General features: G+C 46.1%; 1 protein-coding gene and 2 long non-coding RNA genes across 3 annotated transcripts in view; 1 reads left to right on the top strand and 2 right to left on the bottom strand.

The window, feature by feature from the left end:
* Positions 1–2834: 2834 nt before the first annotated feature.
* Positions 2835–10252, bottom strand: trib2 (tribbles pseudokinase 2). Its single transcript, XM_061812881.1, has 3 exons — positions 9651–10252; positions 7550–7842; positions 2835–5772 (listed from the first exon to the last, which is right to left on the bottom strand). The coding sequence occupies exons 1-3, from the start codon at positions 9921–9923 to the stop codon at positions 5298–5300; spliced, it is 1041 nt and encodes a 346-aa protein (XP_061668865.1). The 5' UTR covers positions 9924–10252; the 3' UTR covers positions 2835–5297.
* Positions 10253–11155: 903 nt separating this feature from the next.
* The window catches only part of LOC133496473 (uncharacterized), a 13249-nt gene continuing 6551 nt past the window's right edge, over positions 11156–17853 (top strand). The window contains exon 1 of the long non-coding RNA XR_009793798.1: positions 11156–11278. This is a non-coding gene — a long non-coding RNA (uncharacterized LOC133496473). The remainder of the gene's footprint in view (positions 11279–17853) is intronic.
* LOC133496471 (uncharacterized) overlaps positions 11272–17853 on the bottom strand; it is a 27926-nt gene continuing 21344 nt past the window's right edge. The window contains exon 3 of the long non-coding RNA XR_009793797.1: positions 11272–11369. This is a non-coding gene — a long non-coding RNA (uncharacterized LOC133496471). The remainder of the gene's footprint in view (positions 11370–17853) is intronic.

Here is a 17853-nt window from a genome sequence, read left to right as displayed (position 1 = left end):
AACATTTTTCGATCTTCACTATTTCTGGCTCCAATGTGATGGTGACATTTTTTTGGTCAAAATTTTTGGGTCACACCTTGTGTTGACTTGGTGACATTTTTCTTGGTATCATTATACGGGGATATTTTTGTCTCATTTTTTTTCCCAAAAATTTGGGGTAACAATTTTGGGTGATACTTTGGTTACCACTTTTCTAGACTTTTTTTGTGTGACATTTTTTTGTGGGGAGGAATTTTTTTTGGTCACATTATTTACTGATACTTTTTTTTTTTGGTGACAGTTTTTGCTCACAATTTTGGGTGACATTTTATTAACTTCTTGCAGATAATAATTTTGTTGACATTTCTCTACATTTTATGGTCACACTTGTTTAGTAACATTTTTCAGTCACAAATTTTGGTTAAAATTTTTGTGATTTTTGGGCACAATTGTTGCATCAGACCAAAAACAAATGACATTACTGGAGAGAAGGTGATTTTTTTTTAAGTCACATATCTTGTCAATTACTTTATTGCAAATTATGAGGGACATTTTTGGGTTGAAAAAAAAAAACAATATTTTAGCAACATTTTTCAATCTTCACTATTTCTGGCTACAATTTCAATTTCACAATTTTTGGTGAACATTTTTTGGGTCAAAGCTTGTGTTGACTAGGTAAAATTTTTCTTGGTAACATTTTACGGTGATATTTTTGTCTCCTTTTTTTTTTTTTTCCCAAAAATTTTGAGTAACAATTTTGGGTGATATTTTGGTCACCACTTTTGTAGACTTTTTTTCTATTTTACCAGGATTTATTTGTTAAGAGTAACATGATCATTATAAAAATTGTTGTTCTTGTTATTATAATATTCTATTTTATATTTTTCAGTTGCAGGCATAGACTTTTGTGGCCCGAAGGCATGCACGTTACGGGACGCCCGTTACATAAGATAACCTAAGTCAACCTAACATCAGATGACGTGATGAGATGACACGCACGCACACACACACAATATGCACACGTATGATGAGGCCCTCGGGTGTTTGGATTACGCAATTAGGCGTGCGCTATTCCCATCAAACAAGGTCACGTGTCGCCGGTGGCCACATAAACGTACGGCCTGCAACATAAAAGTTGATGTCCACGCAAGAGCAGGACGGCGCCGATGAAACATTTTATTGGCGCGTTAAGTCCTTGACAAACGAGCGACATAAAAAAAGGAGCACAAAAAAGCTGGCGGACACGAAAGCTCTCGGTTCGGAAGAAAAGTGCATCATCGCCAGGGAGATTTTTGGGTGATATTTCATTTCATCTTATTTTTGGGGAGATATTTTTGGATGTTTTTTTTTTGTTGACTATTTTGTGACGATTTTGTTATTTTTTTGTGTTTAAATGTTATTAACATTACCATGGGAGATCATTTTTGGGGAAGCTTTTTGGTGATTATTTTTGTTGACATAATTTTGTGGCAATCTCTTATTCACTTTTTCAGGTGATTATTTTTTTACAAATTAATTTTGCATGAAATTTAGCCCTCACAACTTTTTTTTGACATTTTCATGACGTTTTCTAGGCACTTTTCTAGGTAGTGACTTTTTTTGGACACAGTTGTATTTTTGCCTCACAATTTTTAGAGGAAGGTATTGCAAGATATTTTGGTCACAATCGTTAGAAACTTTTGGTGAACAGTTTTGGTGAATTTTCCCTGAAAAAATATTTTTTTAATCAATTTTTTTTACTCCAATTTTGGTGACTGCAATATTTTTTTGGGGGGAGAATTTGCGTTGATTTTTCACAAATTATTGCATATTTTTTGGAATGGGAGTTTTGGGGGTCTTAATGGTTCAACCAAAATTTTTTGTTCACAATTATTTGGGCGTTTTCTCCTGACACCAATATTTTTCAGATTTTTTGTTGTCATTTTTGTATATTTTTGCTAAATATCTTTTGTATTTTTTTTTGGGTCAAGATTTTTGGGTGACATTTTTGTTTCGTGGGGAGGAAATTTTTTAGTCACATTATTTACTGATATTTTTAATTACTTTTTAAATTTTATTTAATTTTTGGGGGTGACTGTTTTTACTCACAATTTTAGGTGACATTTCACTAACTTCCTGAAGATAATAATTTTGTTCACATTTCTCACCATTTTATGGTCACAATTATCTGGTAACATTTTTTGTTCACAATATTTGAGTGTAAGATTTTTTTTGTTATTGGAAGTTTTTTTTCTTAAACATTTTGGTCGTAATTTTTAGGGGTGACACGTTTCCTAGTGGAAATATTTTTGTTCACATTTTTTATTTTTTTTAAAATATGCTGACATAAATTGCCTTGTAATTAAATCAATCATTATGTAAATGCCAATAATTAACGCGTGAGCCCACCCTCGTACAGTAAACGTTCTAGACTTGCGTATGCGCGCCCTCTAGTGTTGAAAGGTACGAATAGCAAGATTAAAAAGAAACCACCTGGCACATAACCACATTACATAATATTCTTTCTAGAGGTCCGATTGGACAATATTTGGCACGTGGGCCTAAAGATACTTAGTGGGACTTATTCGGCCTGTTTGGAAAAAAAAAATGAAAAATAACAGTGGCCATCTGTTGTGTGTGTGATTGTTGCATCTGCACATATCCGGATAAAATACACGCACACATTTTTTGGTCAGTTTCCATGCGTCTCCAGGGACCATTTCCGACAGAACCACACTAACATATACCGGGTACTTATTATAATAAAATATATAAAATAAAAAGACCTACAAGTTATTCCAATAAATATGACATTTTTAATCTTCTTTTTTATCTTAAATTCCAGGTAAAAATCGGATTCCGCTGCAGAAAATGAATGGATTTATTTTGATTGTGTGCATTTTTTTTCTTTTATTAAATCCTGTCAATATTTTTAGCTTTTGACTGAATCGACATTCGTCCATCTGGTCTCAAAATAAATGCAAAACAATTTCAAATCACACAAAAAATAAAAATAACCAAGGATGAATATCAAAATATTGATACTGATGACAGCTGGCATTTGTAAGAATAATTTGTTTCATTTGACTATTTCCTAAAATATCACAACATATTTTATATTTATATTCATATGTTTTGTACGTTGTACACGTTGTTTTCCCACACGATGGAACTCAAGTACTTTATTTTTACAGTATGATGAGAACACAATTTGTTATGATGAACTTAAGTCATTTTGCGCAAAAATTGAAAACACCCATAAAATAAAAAGAGCAATGGAAACTAATATTTATCAATAAACACCAACGTACAGAAAAAAATATATATTTTTAGGAACAAATGTCTGGTAATTTTCTCAAGTCTCAAATTTTTTTTTTTTTAAATGGCTGAAATTGGAGATGTGCATCAACTTAACTGGGATAGTCTCAGCACTCCCCGCGACCCTTGTGAGGATAAGCGGCTAAGAAAATGGATGGATATTCCAAAATTTTATGAAAATATTTTAACTTTGATTTGTCTTTGGGCACCTTTAATTTAATACATGCTTAGAAAAAAAACCCACACCAATCGCAGTTCACAATTTTATTTACGGAGTAATAAATTTGGACAAAACACCAGAATTTCTTTTTTTTTCCCATTTTTCATTTTTTTTTTTTTTTTTACAATACACTCAGAACATCTGAGGCAGATATCCCACCATGCACCACCAAAGACATCCTTCCCTACCTCCACGTCTAAACATTAGCACCAAATCAGCACCAACTTAAATCAAAAAAGGAAGCTCTGTCTACCCCCCCCAAAAAAAAATGTAAAATAAAACACAACTGGCTTCTTGACTCGTACAGAGGGAGAATTTTTATTTAAAGCTGATAAAAACCCAACCCTTGCTTCTAGTCAAGCTTTCGTGGACGCATGCCAATAGTATTTTCTTAAAAATTATTACTATTATTATTACAAATTCAAGTAAGATGGAGGATACCGTCAGCGAGTGACAAGGGGGGAGTGGCGGCGGGCGTACTGGCACACAAGATGGCTTCCCGGCGTGAGACAAGCATGTCCTGTGTCGAAAAAAAAAAAAAGAAACCCCAAAACAACCTGCTATGTAGTAATTTTTAAATATAGAGATTTGTAGTTGTATTTATTTGTAGAATATATATCTATATATATATATATATATCATTTGAATTTAAATAAACGCTGCGCTCTTCTTTTTCTAAAGACTTTAAATAGAAAATTTCAAAGGATGGCGGCGGAAGACGCTGAGAAAATTGCGGGAAATTTAACGTCAATTTAGGGGAATAAACGGGGAAAGTCGGGAATTCTCACATTCATTTTTTTTTTTGGGGTGACGCCTAAAACCAAAATATTAGTACTTACAAAAATGACTCCGGTAATTACAATATTGGGCTAGTAAAATGTATTTTTTTTTTTTTTACACTCGAATATAAAACTATTCTATACTATACTAAAAATGTTACTTTTTTCCCAGTTTCAAAAGGTTTTATTTGTTTTGTATTTAAATGCTTTTAATCACGTAAAGCGTGTTGCGTTAGCTCGTGTATGAAATGAGCTACATAAACAAATTTGATTTGCTATTCCATGTAATTAACCTTTAATCCCCCCAGGAAAAAATGTTTTAAAATCTGGAATCGTCTCATGATTGCTCGGTTTAGGCATTGAAACGCTTGGATCAGTGCAATCCATTTTTCAGAAATTTGAGTAAAATTAATGGGTGACAGTCAAATATAAATAAATAAATACAAACTAATTTACTTTTTAAAAAAAAATCTATTATAGTAGCTACGGTCATATTTATTTCAACTACAGCATAATACATTCAAGTGGATTTAAGAATGTTTATTCTCCATAATTCCGCAAAATGTATGTTAATTGTGACGGAAAGATTCCAATTTTGACAAATCCCAGAAGTTCCAAATTGAAAATGGCGGCCCAAACGGTGTCAGCGCCGCAGTTGCGAAAATTTTGCTGAGGAGATGCCAATTTTTTTTTTTTTTTTTTTTAATCCCGGAAATGTTGAGGAATCCTGTCGTCAGTGTGTCCCTTCATGCTTGCCGTAGTGTAAAAAAAAATAATAATAATAATAATAAACGTGTCTAATGGTTACAAACACCACATCAAACCGAAACAAAAAACATTTTTTTTTTTCCTTTTTTGAAAAAGCACATGTTGCTACATTATTATTTGTGGGTCAGCCTCTGATGTTCATCATGCCGGGCTTGGAGTATTTTTTTTCTCGTCTAAATGTTGAATGGGGGGTGGGGGGGGGCAGCAACAACATGGCTAAACTACAGCCGCGGTCCGTCCGCTTGTGCTTGCGCTCAGCTGAACAAGTGCTCCTCTTCCATGTTCACATCGGGCACCATCTGGTCCGGGTCCCCGCGGCCGCCCGGCGCCGCCCCCGGCGGGGACGCGGCGGCGGCGGCCGCCGCCTCGAACCACGGGTGCTGGAGGATCTCGCGCGAGGTCAGGCGCTCGGAGGGCTCGCGGCGCAAAATGGCGCGGATCAGGCACTTGGCCTTGGGCGTGAGCGCGTCGGGCACGCTGAAGTGGCCGCGGCGGATCTTGCTGAAGAGCGAGCCGGGCTCCACGTCGTGGAAGGGGTAGCGCCCCACCAGGATGGTGTAGAGCATGACACCCAGGCTCCAGACGTCGGCCGCCTTGCCCGAGTAGCTGCCGCCGGCGTTGAGGATCTCGGGGCTGACGTAGGCCGGGCAACCGTGCTTGTCGGAGAGCGAGTCGTCGCCGCCCGCCAGGATGTACGTGTCCTCCAGGCTCTCCAGCTTCAGAGCGCTTCTTCACGAGGACGCGCCGGGGGCACACAACAACAAGACGTCAGCAAAACGCCCGCAAATTGATGCCACTTTGCCACCATTTTCATAACATCTGGGACGTTAAAAGAGTTGAAAAGACACTGGGGAGGTGCTGCAACTCAATCCCCGTGACGAGCCTGATCTTTGTCTTCTACTCAAAACTTGTGCTGAGCTCAACTCAAGAGCGGCGCAACATCTCCCTCTCCTGGCGTCTGATAGTCATTACAGTTATGTAGCAGCTTGAATTTCACAGACAAGCTGGGCGAGAGAGAACCCGTTCACTGCGCTGAGCTCGATGAGGGGCAAGATCAAGAAGCAGAGAAGGGCCCCTACCACGATGGCCATTTGGTGTGTTTCAAACAATTCATTTTGCTGAAAATTTTGGTCGAATACACCTGTGGAAAAGGCACCTGTGGTCTTCTCCTCAGAAGCAGTTGAGTAATTTGACAAAAGAGGCCGCTAAGGACAATACAGCGTAATAAAGGAATGGAACTCACCCCCGTTGACGCGAACTGCGCGTGAGAGGGGAAAGTAATTAAAGAGGCGCGAGCCGGGGGTAATAAGCCTTGACAGGAAGTCCTTTTGAAGACGGGAAGGAAGCGGGCCGAGTAATTCCTCAGGATTATCGGCGCTGACATTTGCTCTCGCTCGGATGGAAAAAGCCAAACGTGTTGGCGCAACGAGGGGATTTTATTTTGTTAAAAGTGGGCGCGGATAAGAATTGCTGATTCCCTGCCCCCCCCCCCCTTTCCCCCCCAACACACACGCACACAAATCTAACAGCTTGTGTTTGCTCTGCAAAGCTCACAGGAAGCAGCCGCCGAGATACCCTGAAGTGCTGTTAAGTAATAAGCGCTTGTAAGACAGATGAGGATGTGGAAATTGTGTGGAAGCAAAATGCCCCCCCCCCCCCCCCAAAAAAAAAAAAAATAAAGTTTAAGGTACAGTTTTGTCATCACTTGTTCCCCCAGCACGGCGAACTAATCCGCCATTTCTAAAGCGGGAGACTTGCATTGTTTGCCGTCGCCATTGTGCCTAATACGATTATTTCAATAAACGCCCGTATGGAGGAAATCCCAACTGAAATTAAAACGTGTCGACGGCTTCAAAGTGCACGCGTGTAATTATATTTGCATAGCGCCACATTTGAATGATTCCGGCGGAGCGTGCAGTCAATTTGAATTTTATTGTGCGGCGTGGTAGGGTCGGCACACGGAACTTCCCAATTTAACCAGACGAGGGCGCCGTTTATTTCGTTCGTTCCCGTGCAGATGCTAACCTGTGTCTGGGGCGCCATTTATTTTGTAGCTTCCTGCGCAGATGCTAACCTGTGTCTGAGGCCCAGTTTATTTAGTTTGTTCCTGCGCAGATGCCGACCCGTGTCTGGGGTGGCGTTTATTTTGTTTGTTCCCGACCTACGTCTGACGACCTAGCTGCCTAAGTATCGCTGATCGAACTACTTCCTGATCTGCCTTCGGTCGCTTTCCTAGCGATGAACCTCCCAACCAATAACCCCACCAACCGACTTGCCGACCAACCTACCAACCGATTCCTACCCATCAAATCAACCGACCCATTTGACCTACCTCCCGAGAAACTGTTCTGCTAACGGATGACCAGCCACCCGACGAATAAACCTACCGACCCGGCAACCAACCAATTTCCCGCCATTCCCTGCTCGTTATTTAGCAACCAAGCTACAAAACCACCAACAACTTGCCCAGATCGCCTACGTGTTGACGTTCGACCAGACAACTCACCTGGCCTCGTTCTTGAAGACAAACTTCCTCAACTTGAGGTCTCGCAGCACCAGGCCGCCGTCGTGGCAGTGCGCCACGGCCGAGACGATCTGGTAGAAGAGCCGGGCGGCCTCGTCCTCGCGCAGCTTCTTGCAGGTGCGCACGAACGAGTGCATGTCGCCGTGGCTGCGCTCAAAGAAGGCGTAGGCCCGCGTCTCGCCCAGCAGGACCTCCAGGACCTGGTTGATGTGCTGGTGGCGGCCCAGGGCGAAGTAGGCCGCCAGAGAGTCCTGGTAGCGCCCCACGTCGAACACCTGAGGACGACGCGAAAAACGAAACCACGTCAGGAGGCATAACTAAAGAGCTTTGACGCAATCTAGTGGTATACACGGGTAATTACAAGCAGTTTTCAGGTGAGCAGATTTTTGCGGCAGGGGCCCGAAAGCGACATCCTGTACGCCGACAAGACGATACGCCAGAAATAAACGCGTATGCGCCGCAGCCCCCAGGTTGTACTGCCTCTTTAGTTGCCATGGCAACACCCCTCCCTCCTCTTCTTCAGTCAGATTGCCTTTCAGCTGAGAGTGCCCCCCCCCCCCCCCCCGCAGTCAAGAGGAGGAGAACTCCCCAGAAACCTTCTCGAGACGATTTGGCGGGTGGGGATCATGCACGTCGATTAGCTATTGATGGGATGGGAGGAGTGGGGGCGGGGGGGGGGGGGTCAAAGAGTCAGCTGGTGGTTCATGCATGTATCAAACTCAAGGCCCGGGGGCCAGATCTGGCCCGCCACGTGACTTTGTGTGGCCCCGCGAAGGTAAATCGTGTATGTCGGCTTCCGTGATTCTTGTTCAAATCCGTACCAAAATTTCAAATTGCCATCTCAGAAATCATAACGTGGAGGTATTGCAAGCATTTTTACATGACCAAACATCAACGATAGTTGGAAAAACCCATTGGCCTTGCTTTCTGATTACAAAAGTAGTTCATAAATTACAGGTGTCGATACGATGAGGCCACAAACGATTTTTATGGTTTCACAGTCATAACGGCCCTCTGAGGGAAACCCGAACTACAATGCGGCCCGTGACAAAAATGAGTTTGAATGTGACAGAGTGAACGCCTCGTGGATTTTGTATTGGGATCAATTAGGATCCAAATCGCCACCCCCCAAGTCGGGCTCTTGGGGTGCAACAAAATTGCAATTTACTCTTGCGAGGATGAAATTTCAAGGATTTGAACGATTGGAAATTAAACAAGATCCAGAAATGACCAATCGATTATCAGAAGATTACTCAGTCCATTTGATAAATCGATTTTTTGTCAATGAATCGATCAACTGTTGCAAACAAAAACGCCTAAACCAAAATGTAATGCCCTTCTTGGCCATCTGGGGGCACCACAGACCACAACTAACCATTACTAAGCTTGATTCTCCTGATTTATTTCACCTTTTGATTGTTTATATAAACAAGCACTTTTTTTTTCTTAGTAACGATCATGCCGATCGTCACGTTGCACCGCATCAATAAATCCGATGCTGCTATCATAAGCCAAATCTGATAAGATATTTACGCAAACCGGCGTGATGCAAAGCTCAACAAAATTGCACACACAAAAAAAAAAAAAAAAAATCAGGCGTCACCTTTGAAAAAATAATTTTTAGATGCAACTCTCGTGTTAGATTGGAAGTGTGTGTGTGTGCTTCCTGCCCCATTGTGAACGTTACGTCATAGCGGCCATTCACTTTTTCCATTAGAGTCTCTCTCTCTGGAGAGAGAGGATCTCTAGAGAGAGCTCCTATATCGCTCTCTCTCTCTCTCTCTCTATCTCTCTCTCTCTCTCTCTCTCTTCTCCTCTCTCTCTCTCTCTCTCTCTCTCTCTCTCTCTCTCTCTCTATCTCTCTCTCTCTCTCTATCTCTCTCTCTCTCTCGCTCTCTCTCTCTCTCTCGCTCTCTCTCTCTCGCTCTCTCTCTCTCGACCCGATGAATGCGGAGTGCCGGCCCCAGGCTAAACTAAGCCTTTGTGCACGAATGCATGATGAAATATGAATATTCGTGCACCTGAGCAGGTTATTACAAAAAAATAATAATAACAACACATTATCGTGTTGGTGCGTGGTCACCTTGCAGACCAGCTCCTCGCCGCTGTGCAGGTGAGCGGCCCTGAAGACGTGGTCCCCCTCCAGGGGCTCCAGCAGCAGGTAGTCCCCGATGCGGGAGATGCAGTGCGAGGCGTCGGGGGTCTCCGGCGGGCTGGGCGAGCCGAGGTTCGGGCTGAAGCTCTGGGGCGACTCGGCGGCGCTCCTCAGGCAAGACAGGTCTTCGAAGTCGTGCGATTTGTGCCGCGATCGTCCATGACGTGAAATGTTAATGGGACGCGACCTCTGTATGTTCATTGGGGGAATGTTGGTGCGAGAGCTCCACCGGGATCGGCTCAGTTCCTCTTCAGGGGGGGGGGGGGGAGGGATGGGTGTGTGGATTGGGGTTTGCTGCACCGGGGGTACCGCTCGGTTAGCGGGATTGGAGGAAATGGAATGACAAGCAAGAAGAAGAAGAAGAAGGGGGGCAAAAACCAGCTGGCTCGACTCGCCTTTGTTTTCCCATTCAGCGTTGACAGCCGGCTAAAGCGTCCCAATGACGACCCCCGAAATCCTCGGACCACCACTTCGAAAAGCACTTTAATGTCCTCTTATGTTGCCTGGAGTTTTTTATATATATATATATATATATATATATATATATATATATATATATAAAATGCATTCAACTGTTCCAAAAAAAAAAAAAAAAAAGTCAATGCATTGAAAGCGAGCTTGCTCAAAATGAAGCGCCTGCTCGTGTGCTAGCTTATTTTACCTGTGTAAAAAAAAAAAAAAACTAAATAAATAAATAGTGGCACGTTTCGTAAAATAGAAACAAGTTGAATGCTCGTTAAAGCAGTAAAAAAAAAAAAAAAAGGAGACAAAGTGTTCCCTAGTCGATAAGAGGAAAAAATAAAAATAAAACACGGTGGTTAGCAGGTGGAGCTAACAAGTGAGCAGCGAGTCGGCCCTTGTTCCATACAATCCACGCGTGGGGACCGTCACGGCGGACCCTGCACAGCACAGCGGAAAGGGGGGGAGTCGCGGCGGTGGTGGTGGTGGTGGAGAGTGGAAGCCAGACGTCGTCGTCGTCCGTCGCGGTGGTCCGCTCTCGCTTCCAGGCGGAAGGCTTGTCGCGCGTCGCGCTGCGATGAGGAAGGGACGGGGGCCGGCCGACTTTCCCCGGGCCTGTCCCTCGAGTCAGCAGTGCATCCTGTCGTACGTGGGCCGGAGAGATGGCAAGCTGCGAGGGAGGGGTGGGGGGGGAAAGGGGGGAGAATCCCGTCTGCTGGCTTCCGTGCAGAGTGGAGCTGCACACTGACTCCGACCTGCGCGTCACACTCGCCAGCCAGAAGCCTCCTGCCCCGCCTCCGACTACGTCACCGCAATGCGCCTTTTTCATTGGCTGCCGCCGCGCCCCTCCCCTCCGCTTCCACAATCGGCAGGTCACGTGACAGGTGGAATTTGACTGCGTCGCGTGCTGTGCGGATGTCGGAGGAAAAAAAGGTGGGGGGGGGGGCACGAGTGGGTCTCCTCTTGGAACCAGGATCGTGGGGGTGGCGGCTGGGAATGGTGTTTCCCTCCCTCTGGGAATGCCGATCAATTCATCCAAGCCACCTATCCTCACAAAGAGCTCCGGGTGAAAAGCGGACACCCTGAACAGGTCGCAGGTGAGATCTCGACGCCATCACTGAGCGGGAATCGAGCCCACGCTGCTCGCACCGAAGTCAGGCATCTGTACCACTACACCGTCAGCGACTCCTGCGTACAAACAACGTACCAGTTGTCATTTTATTTATAAGACACATTTTTATATCCGTCAGAGCACGGGAAGCATTGAGAAACTGCAAAAGTGCCTGCATGGAATATTTCACATATTCTATACGTGCACTATAGTTTACTTTAGGGGGTGCAGGGAGGCATGTGAGCAGGACTTCATGAACCTTTGGGGGAAATCGTCGAGTGAGCATGAAGAGTGAACCAGTAGCGTACATGCGAGAAAAATTAACTGCAACTTTTAAATATGCGGTGCGAATACGCACAGAAATGAAAAACATAAAGAATATCTAGGACAGAAACATCGAGCGCTAGAAGTAAAACATATTTAATAACCGTCGGGGCCCTCACAGGCCTTATCTGGAGCAGGAGATGAGTACTGCAAATATTTGTATACGTCACAACGTGACGTGTTTTCAATCAAAGTGCAGTTTTACGCAACAGTGAAGCCATGCAGCTGAGTGAATTATTGACAAAATATTGAGAAATTAAAATCGGGAAGGTTCACTGTGTACAAAAAGAATGGTGACGAATATTCATGAAGTTCTAGCAAATACTTGCTCTTCTTTAGCGGCCATCAAATGATGATAGTTGATGCTGTGCTATCAAAACGGTATCAAGGCAAAACTATTTTGTCCTCCCGCTTATGCCTACCGAGTCACAACAATCACGACACACGGCGTCTTCCACGTTAAAAACATGACTTATCGAGATGGGGTTTGTCAATTTGGGCTCAGCCTTGTGTAAACGAGACGCCGGCGCTTGCAAATTGCTTTTGTGCAATGGCGATGCGCGAGTGTGTGTGTGACACAAAATGATGCCCTAAAAAATGAGAAAGAGATATGGCACGTTGTAAAAGTGTTCCTCGGGGCTGTACGCTCTATTTCCCGAAGAGATTTCTTTCACCCAGTGCCGGAATGGGGGGATGGGGGTGGGGGGCATTCATAGGCAATGCCCTCCCAAATGGATCACCGCGTCTTCCCCAGCCCCAACCGTGGAATACAGCCTTTTCCGTGGCAACCCTTATTTTTTTTAATCCGTGCAAATCTATTTACTTAAAGGGGAAATCCACCGGTTTGCATTAACAATGTATCCAATAGGTCGTGTAATATGTACTCCATCATGACAATGTGATGTTAAATCCTCTCTCATTTAATAAGTGTTTTGAGAAGATTTTTATCGATAATTACGAATTTTCAGGGGCGCCGCCATTTTCGCGAGTCACATGGCCTACGTGCGCGGATGTGACGTGTACCGTGCTGCAACAAAGGCTCGATTACACGGGACACCGTTTATCCCTAGCGTTGATTTCTCTGATTTATCCTAATCACCTCACGCAGAGTCTGAAGAGTGAGCTCCGGCGGCGGGCCGCGAGCCGAGCTTCAGCATCCGGGGTGGCCGTTAGCCGAGCTTCGGCGTCCGGGGTGGCCGTTAGCCGAGCTTCGGCGTCCGGGGAGGCCGTTAGCCGAGCTTCGGCGTCCGGGGTGGCCGTTAGCCGAGCTTCGGCGTCCGGGGTGGCCGTTAGCCGAGTTTCGGCGTCCGGGGTGGCCGTTAGCCGAGCTTCGGCGTCCGGGGAGGCCGTTAGCCGAGCTTCGGCGTCCGGGCAGGCAGTTAGCCGAGCTTTGGCAGCGGCGGAGGCCTTTGGCTGTGCTTCGGTGTCCGAGTAGTCAGACTCCGCATCATTCCGCCCGAAGAACCATCCGAATATTGAACATTATTTACAGCCACAGGTTCAAATCTGTATGTATATTCCTCCGTCTTCCTGATCAACCGATACTGCTATCGAGCGTTTGGAACACCACGTAACGCGTCACATCCGCGCACGTAGGTCATGTGACTCGCGAAAATGGCAGCGCCCTAGAAAATTCACAATTGTTGATAAAAATCTTCTCAAAACACTCTTAAATGAGAGATGATTTAACATCACAATGTCATAATAGAGTACATATTACACGACCTATTGGATACATTGTTAACGCAAACCAGTGGATTTCCCCTTTAAGCCACTCAGCTCCGACAGCAATGTGCGAGAATGTTGAAGGTGCGAGTTCGTGTTTTTGCCGAGATGGATGAGCGCATTCATTGTTGACAAGGAAGTAATATTACCGAGCATTTATTGTGCCATGACGCCGACGCTGCCTCCCCCACGTCGGCGGGAGCCTCTCATACGCCGGCAGCACTCGAAATCCGAGGGTGTGATTATCTCGCTATTATGTCTCCGCACAATGTGGAAGGTCAAGGGGCAGGGGGGTGGGGAGGGATACATGTCATGGCGTTCCGCGGCATGCGAGATAAGCGATGGACAAGTGACAAACGGGCGATGTCCTCGTTTGGCCTTTGGTTAAAAAAAAAAAAAAGCTTCCACACACACACATTCATCCACCCTGCTGCCATGGCAACCCTTCTCCATCCCTCAGGAAATATTATACAGCAGCACAACATAAACACACACGGCAGACTCTTATCAAGAGTTACCTGTCACGCGTGCTCGCAGAGGAAAATGACGGCGGCGGCGGCGGCGGCAGTCAGTCAACGTGACTCATTTGGGGCCGCGCCCACGCATCACGAGGCCCTTCGCGTACGCTTCGGAAATAGATTAGCGACTCCCGATGTGCCCGCCCGTGTTGCACGGCGGCGTTTTTCATCACGACAGAAATCTGCCGTGCAGAGATACCCCCCTTGTGCTGAATCGATAACAGTTTTTAGCCATCGCAAAAATACTGATTTCGAAATGGATTCGAGCACCGTAAATGCAACATCAACCTGGACTTCTTTGAGGCCGACGGGTTGAATCCTGTAAAAAGGATAAATGGGCGCCCGCACGTCAACACCTGAATCTCGACTTCCTGGCCGCCGCTTCCCGTTTCGTCCCTGGCAACGCGCGCAAACGGACGCATTCCTCGCCGCATCCGCAATCCCTCCCCGTGTTGACGTTTTGAGAGCGTATCCGGGGAGGCGGCTCGTGATTTCAAAGTTGATCACATGAAAATCGAGGCCACGCGGGATTGAGGGCAAAGGCAGATAAGAGCGGCCGTCGTTCAGTTCAACAACAAACAAAAAGCTTGACGGACACACACAAAAAAAGGGGCCTATGCCCCATTTGAAGGATGAAAGCGCTATTTAAGATAATAATAATTTGACTGTCGCCTCGAAAGACCGCCGCTGCGGGCCAAATAGCTCGAAACCAGACAAGGAGGAAAAACAGCATTGATTACTGTCAACGTTAGCGGCATTAGCGCTGACGCTAATAAGCCATTTGCGACATATTTGGCCGTCGGAGGCTGGCGCAAGTCGGCATGTTTACCGTACGTGAGCGCTTAACAATGCCCGAGGGTGCCAGTTCGTAGGAATGTTTTTTTCCTGTGGAACCCGTCCTCATCGATTTGTCAAAATCATCAATTTGGGAATTTCTGCAGATTTTTGGGCTCTTTCTGTAACACCCAAAGATGGCGTCACAGCTCTGGCGAATAGCAATTGGTGTCAAGGAAGTATGCATCTTGACTATTTTGATATTTGTAAGTTGGTGAGGAGCTAAGTTTAGCCTGGGAGTGAGTGGCATTAATTTTTAAGTGTAACGTAAATAGAGTTTGCCATAATACTGCCAATAAGTCGAGTTTTTCAGTCTTTACGGCGAGAAGGTTGCAGTTATACATTACGACGATCTGATGAAAAAACGGTTGACCATTCGTACTTGGGGGGTTTGAGACTTTGGACGACTCCAGGGGTGGAGAGGCGTGGTTAGATCCATCTCGGATGAGCACCCGGGATCGCCGGCTACAAACCCAACAACTACCCGCCTCCAGTAGCCGAATCCGAAAGACAACTCCCGCGGCCCGTGCGGTCGACGCTATCGCAACTCCGTTCGGGCTGATGTCACAAGTTATCTACTGTCAGGATCTACTCGACAACGATATGCATCATATCTTTGACTGTGCTCCAAAACCGACCACGCTGACGGTGGAACACCTGTGGAGCGCCCCGGCCGATGCGGCTCACTTTCTGGACCTTGGTACGGAATAACGACCGTCGTACTTGGCTACAACAACATCTGGTAAAAAGATCGCATGTAGACGACCCCGTGCGAATGAGTGAAAACGGATAAATCCGTCAGATTCGAGTGCCGTGAGTGCCCCCGAACAAGAAAACACATTCGTGGAGCCTCTACGTGCTCACAGTGACCTTCGTCGCCGATCGGGTCTGTCTAATCGGTTTACTTTTCGGGCCAATTAGCGCTACTAGCTAGTACACAAGCAATCAGGCTCAAATGGCTTCAGAGCAAGACGGAGAGAGAGCAGGGAGTGCAGTTCTGGATGTGGGAGTATTATCCCCGCGGCGTGAGATCATATGAGCTCTGACAGATAGCTTTCTAGCACCTGTGCAATATGGAGAAGGCTGGGGTGGGTCGGGGGGGCGGGTGTAATAAGTGCCACCGTTATGAGGGAGACGCAATCTCCTCGGACGAGAGATCACATCGCGCTTTGGAGGCGGCGCAAAACAAGGGAACAATATCAAATGCGATATGAGAGCAGCGGATGGCATCTTAATGACTCCTTCGCTTGAGATTGCGAATATACAGACTGCGGTTACGGGGGGGTCGACTATAAACACTTTCACGCTACGATTGTGCTCACAGTAAAGCTGGAATCGATTCACCCGGGACTTTCGTAAACAATTCCCGGAGCGTGACCGTCTGCGTTCACATAGCCAATGCGGGTTGCCACATTGACATAATCCGATGCATAGTCGGAACACACATGAAATTTGATGCTAAGGGGCGATACAAACAACAGGTGCACAATAACGATTAACGTCATTTGCGGGATAGCGACAGACGGATCGGTGCGGCGTCTGCAGTGATGCGGACTTTGTATCGGTCCGTTGTGGTAAAGAGGGAGCAAAGTCAAAAAGGTGAAGCTCTGAATTTACCAGTTGATCTACGTTCCTACCCTCACCTATGGGCATGAGCTGTGGGTCGTGACCGAAAGAACAAGATCTCGGATACAAGCGACTGAAATCAATTTTCTTCGCAGGGTGCCCGGGCTCTCCCTTAGAGATAGGGTGAGAAGCTCGGTCATCAGGGAGGGGCTCGGTGTCGAGCCGCTGCTCCTCCGCATTGAGAGGAGCCAGATGAGGCGGCTGGGGCATCTGATTCGGATCCCTCCCGGACGCCTCCCTGGTGAGGTGTTCCGGGCACGTCCCACCGGAAAGAGACCCCGATGACTTCCCAGGACACGCCAGAGAGACTACGTCTCTCGGCGGGCATGGGAATGGCTCGGGATCCCTCCGGAAGAGCTGGAAGAAGTGGCTGGGGAAAGGGAAGTCTGGGTATCCCTGCTCAATCTACTTCCCCCGCGACTCAACCCGGAAAAGCGGTAGATAAAGAATGGATGGCAAAGTTGAGTTCATGTCATACCTAGTACCTGTGATGTGCTACGTTACCATACTATGCTAACTTTAGTACTATGTTAGCTTATTGACTGCTATTAGCTTACTGAATGCTACTGCTGTTGCAGCGTGCTGTTAAATTGTGTTTGATAATATCCTGGTTAATGCACCCTATGCAGCTGCTGAATGTAACTCAGAGTAGCTTGTAACCCGACTTAGTTACTTTTAAAATCAACATTAAAAATTGTCATCGTCAGGTGACGTTTTCAAGGTAACTGCGGCAGATCACACTTGGAACATTAAAAGCGCAACAGTCGAGCTAAGATTAATTTTAGCGTTTTGCTGAAGAGTGCCCTATTAGTAGTGCATTAATAGTGCATGTGACTCTGGCGCCAAAACGGCCTTTTGGCCGAGACCGCATCGTGACAGCCAAAGTGAGGCGCGAGTCTTGCAGCCGGCCGGCTTCGTCTTTTCTGAGTCAGACTTCCAGAGGTGTGAACGCCCGTCTGTCTGCCGCACTCTCGCGTGGCCTCCCGCCAGAGCTCTAATTTAAGCCGCGAGCCGTCTGCGGAAGAGAACGGAGATGTGGCGGTGGGAAGGGGGGGTGGGGGGGGGTTGAGTCGTTTGAGCCCAGGCAGAACCCCGGAGTGGAGTGGAGTGGATGGCTGTTAAGATCATCAATGGACCGATGAGTCATCGGCAGTGCAGTCTCTTACTGTACGCGTCGTATAGTCGATGTTTGCACTGTCACCTGAGAACAGGAACTCTGTGCACTAACGGAGTCAAAGAATCTACGCGCGGGTCTTTGGGTTCAGAAAACCTGTTAGTCAACAATTTCCACATCCGCCTAATTCTCAAAGGTCAGAAGCTTTCAGACCGCCGCCTGCGCCTTGCATCCGATTTCCATTTGGGCCACTTTCACTTTCAAACCTCCCACCTTCCTGCCTTGCGCGCACTCCTACGGACCTTCATTACCTCTTAGCGGGGGCGGGGGAAAACACCAACTACTAATGTAGACGGGAACCAAACTTGGTTTTCGTCTTGTTGCGGTAATGAAAGACAATGACTGCCGCCGAGAGGACTG

Source organism: Syngnathoides biaculeatus, chromosome 23 (assembly GCF_019802595.1).
Source record: "Syngnathoides biaculeatus isolate LvHL_M chromosome 23, ASM1980259v1, whole genome shotgun sequence".
NCBI lineage: Eukaryota > Metazoa > Chordata > Actinopteri > Syngnathiformes > Syngnathidae > Syngnathoides > Syngnathoides biaculeatus.
The sequence above is the reverse complement of the archived record's forward strand: the minus strand, read 5'-3'. Positions and strand labels throughout refer to the sequence as shown.

Bases quoted from the DNA above. Each gene is read 5' to 3' on its own strand.
- trib2 (XM_061812881.1), bottom strand. From the start codon at position 9,923: ATGAACATACAGAGGTCGCGTCCCATTAACATTTCACGTCATGGACGA. The intron at 7,843-9,650 runs GTGACCACGCAC...CGTCGTCCTCAG, and splicing joins GCGAGGAGCTGGTCTGCAAG to GTGTTCGACGTGGGGCGCTA. The intron at 5,773-7,549 runs GTGAGTTGTCTG...GTCCTCGTGAAG, and splicing joins GTCTTCAAGAACGAGGCCAG to AAGCGCTCTGAAGCTGGAGA.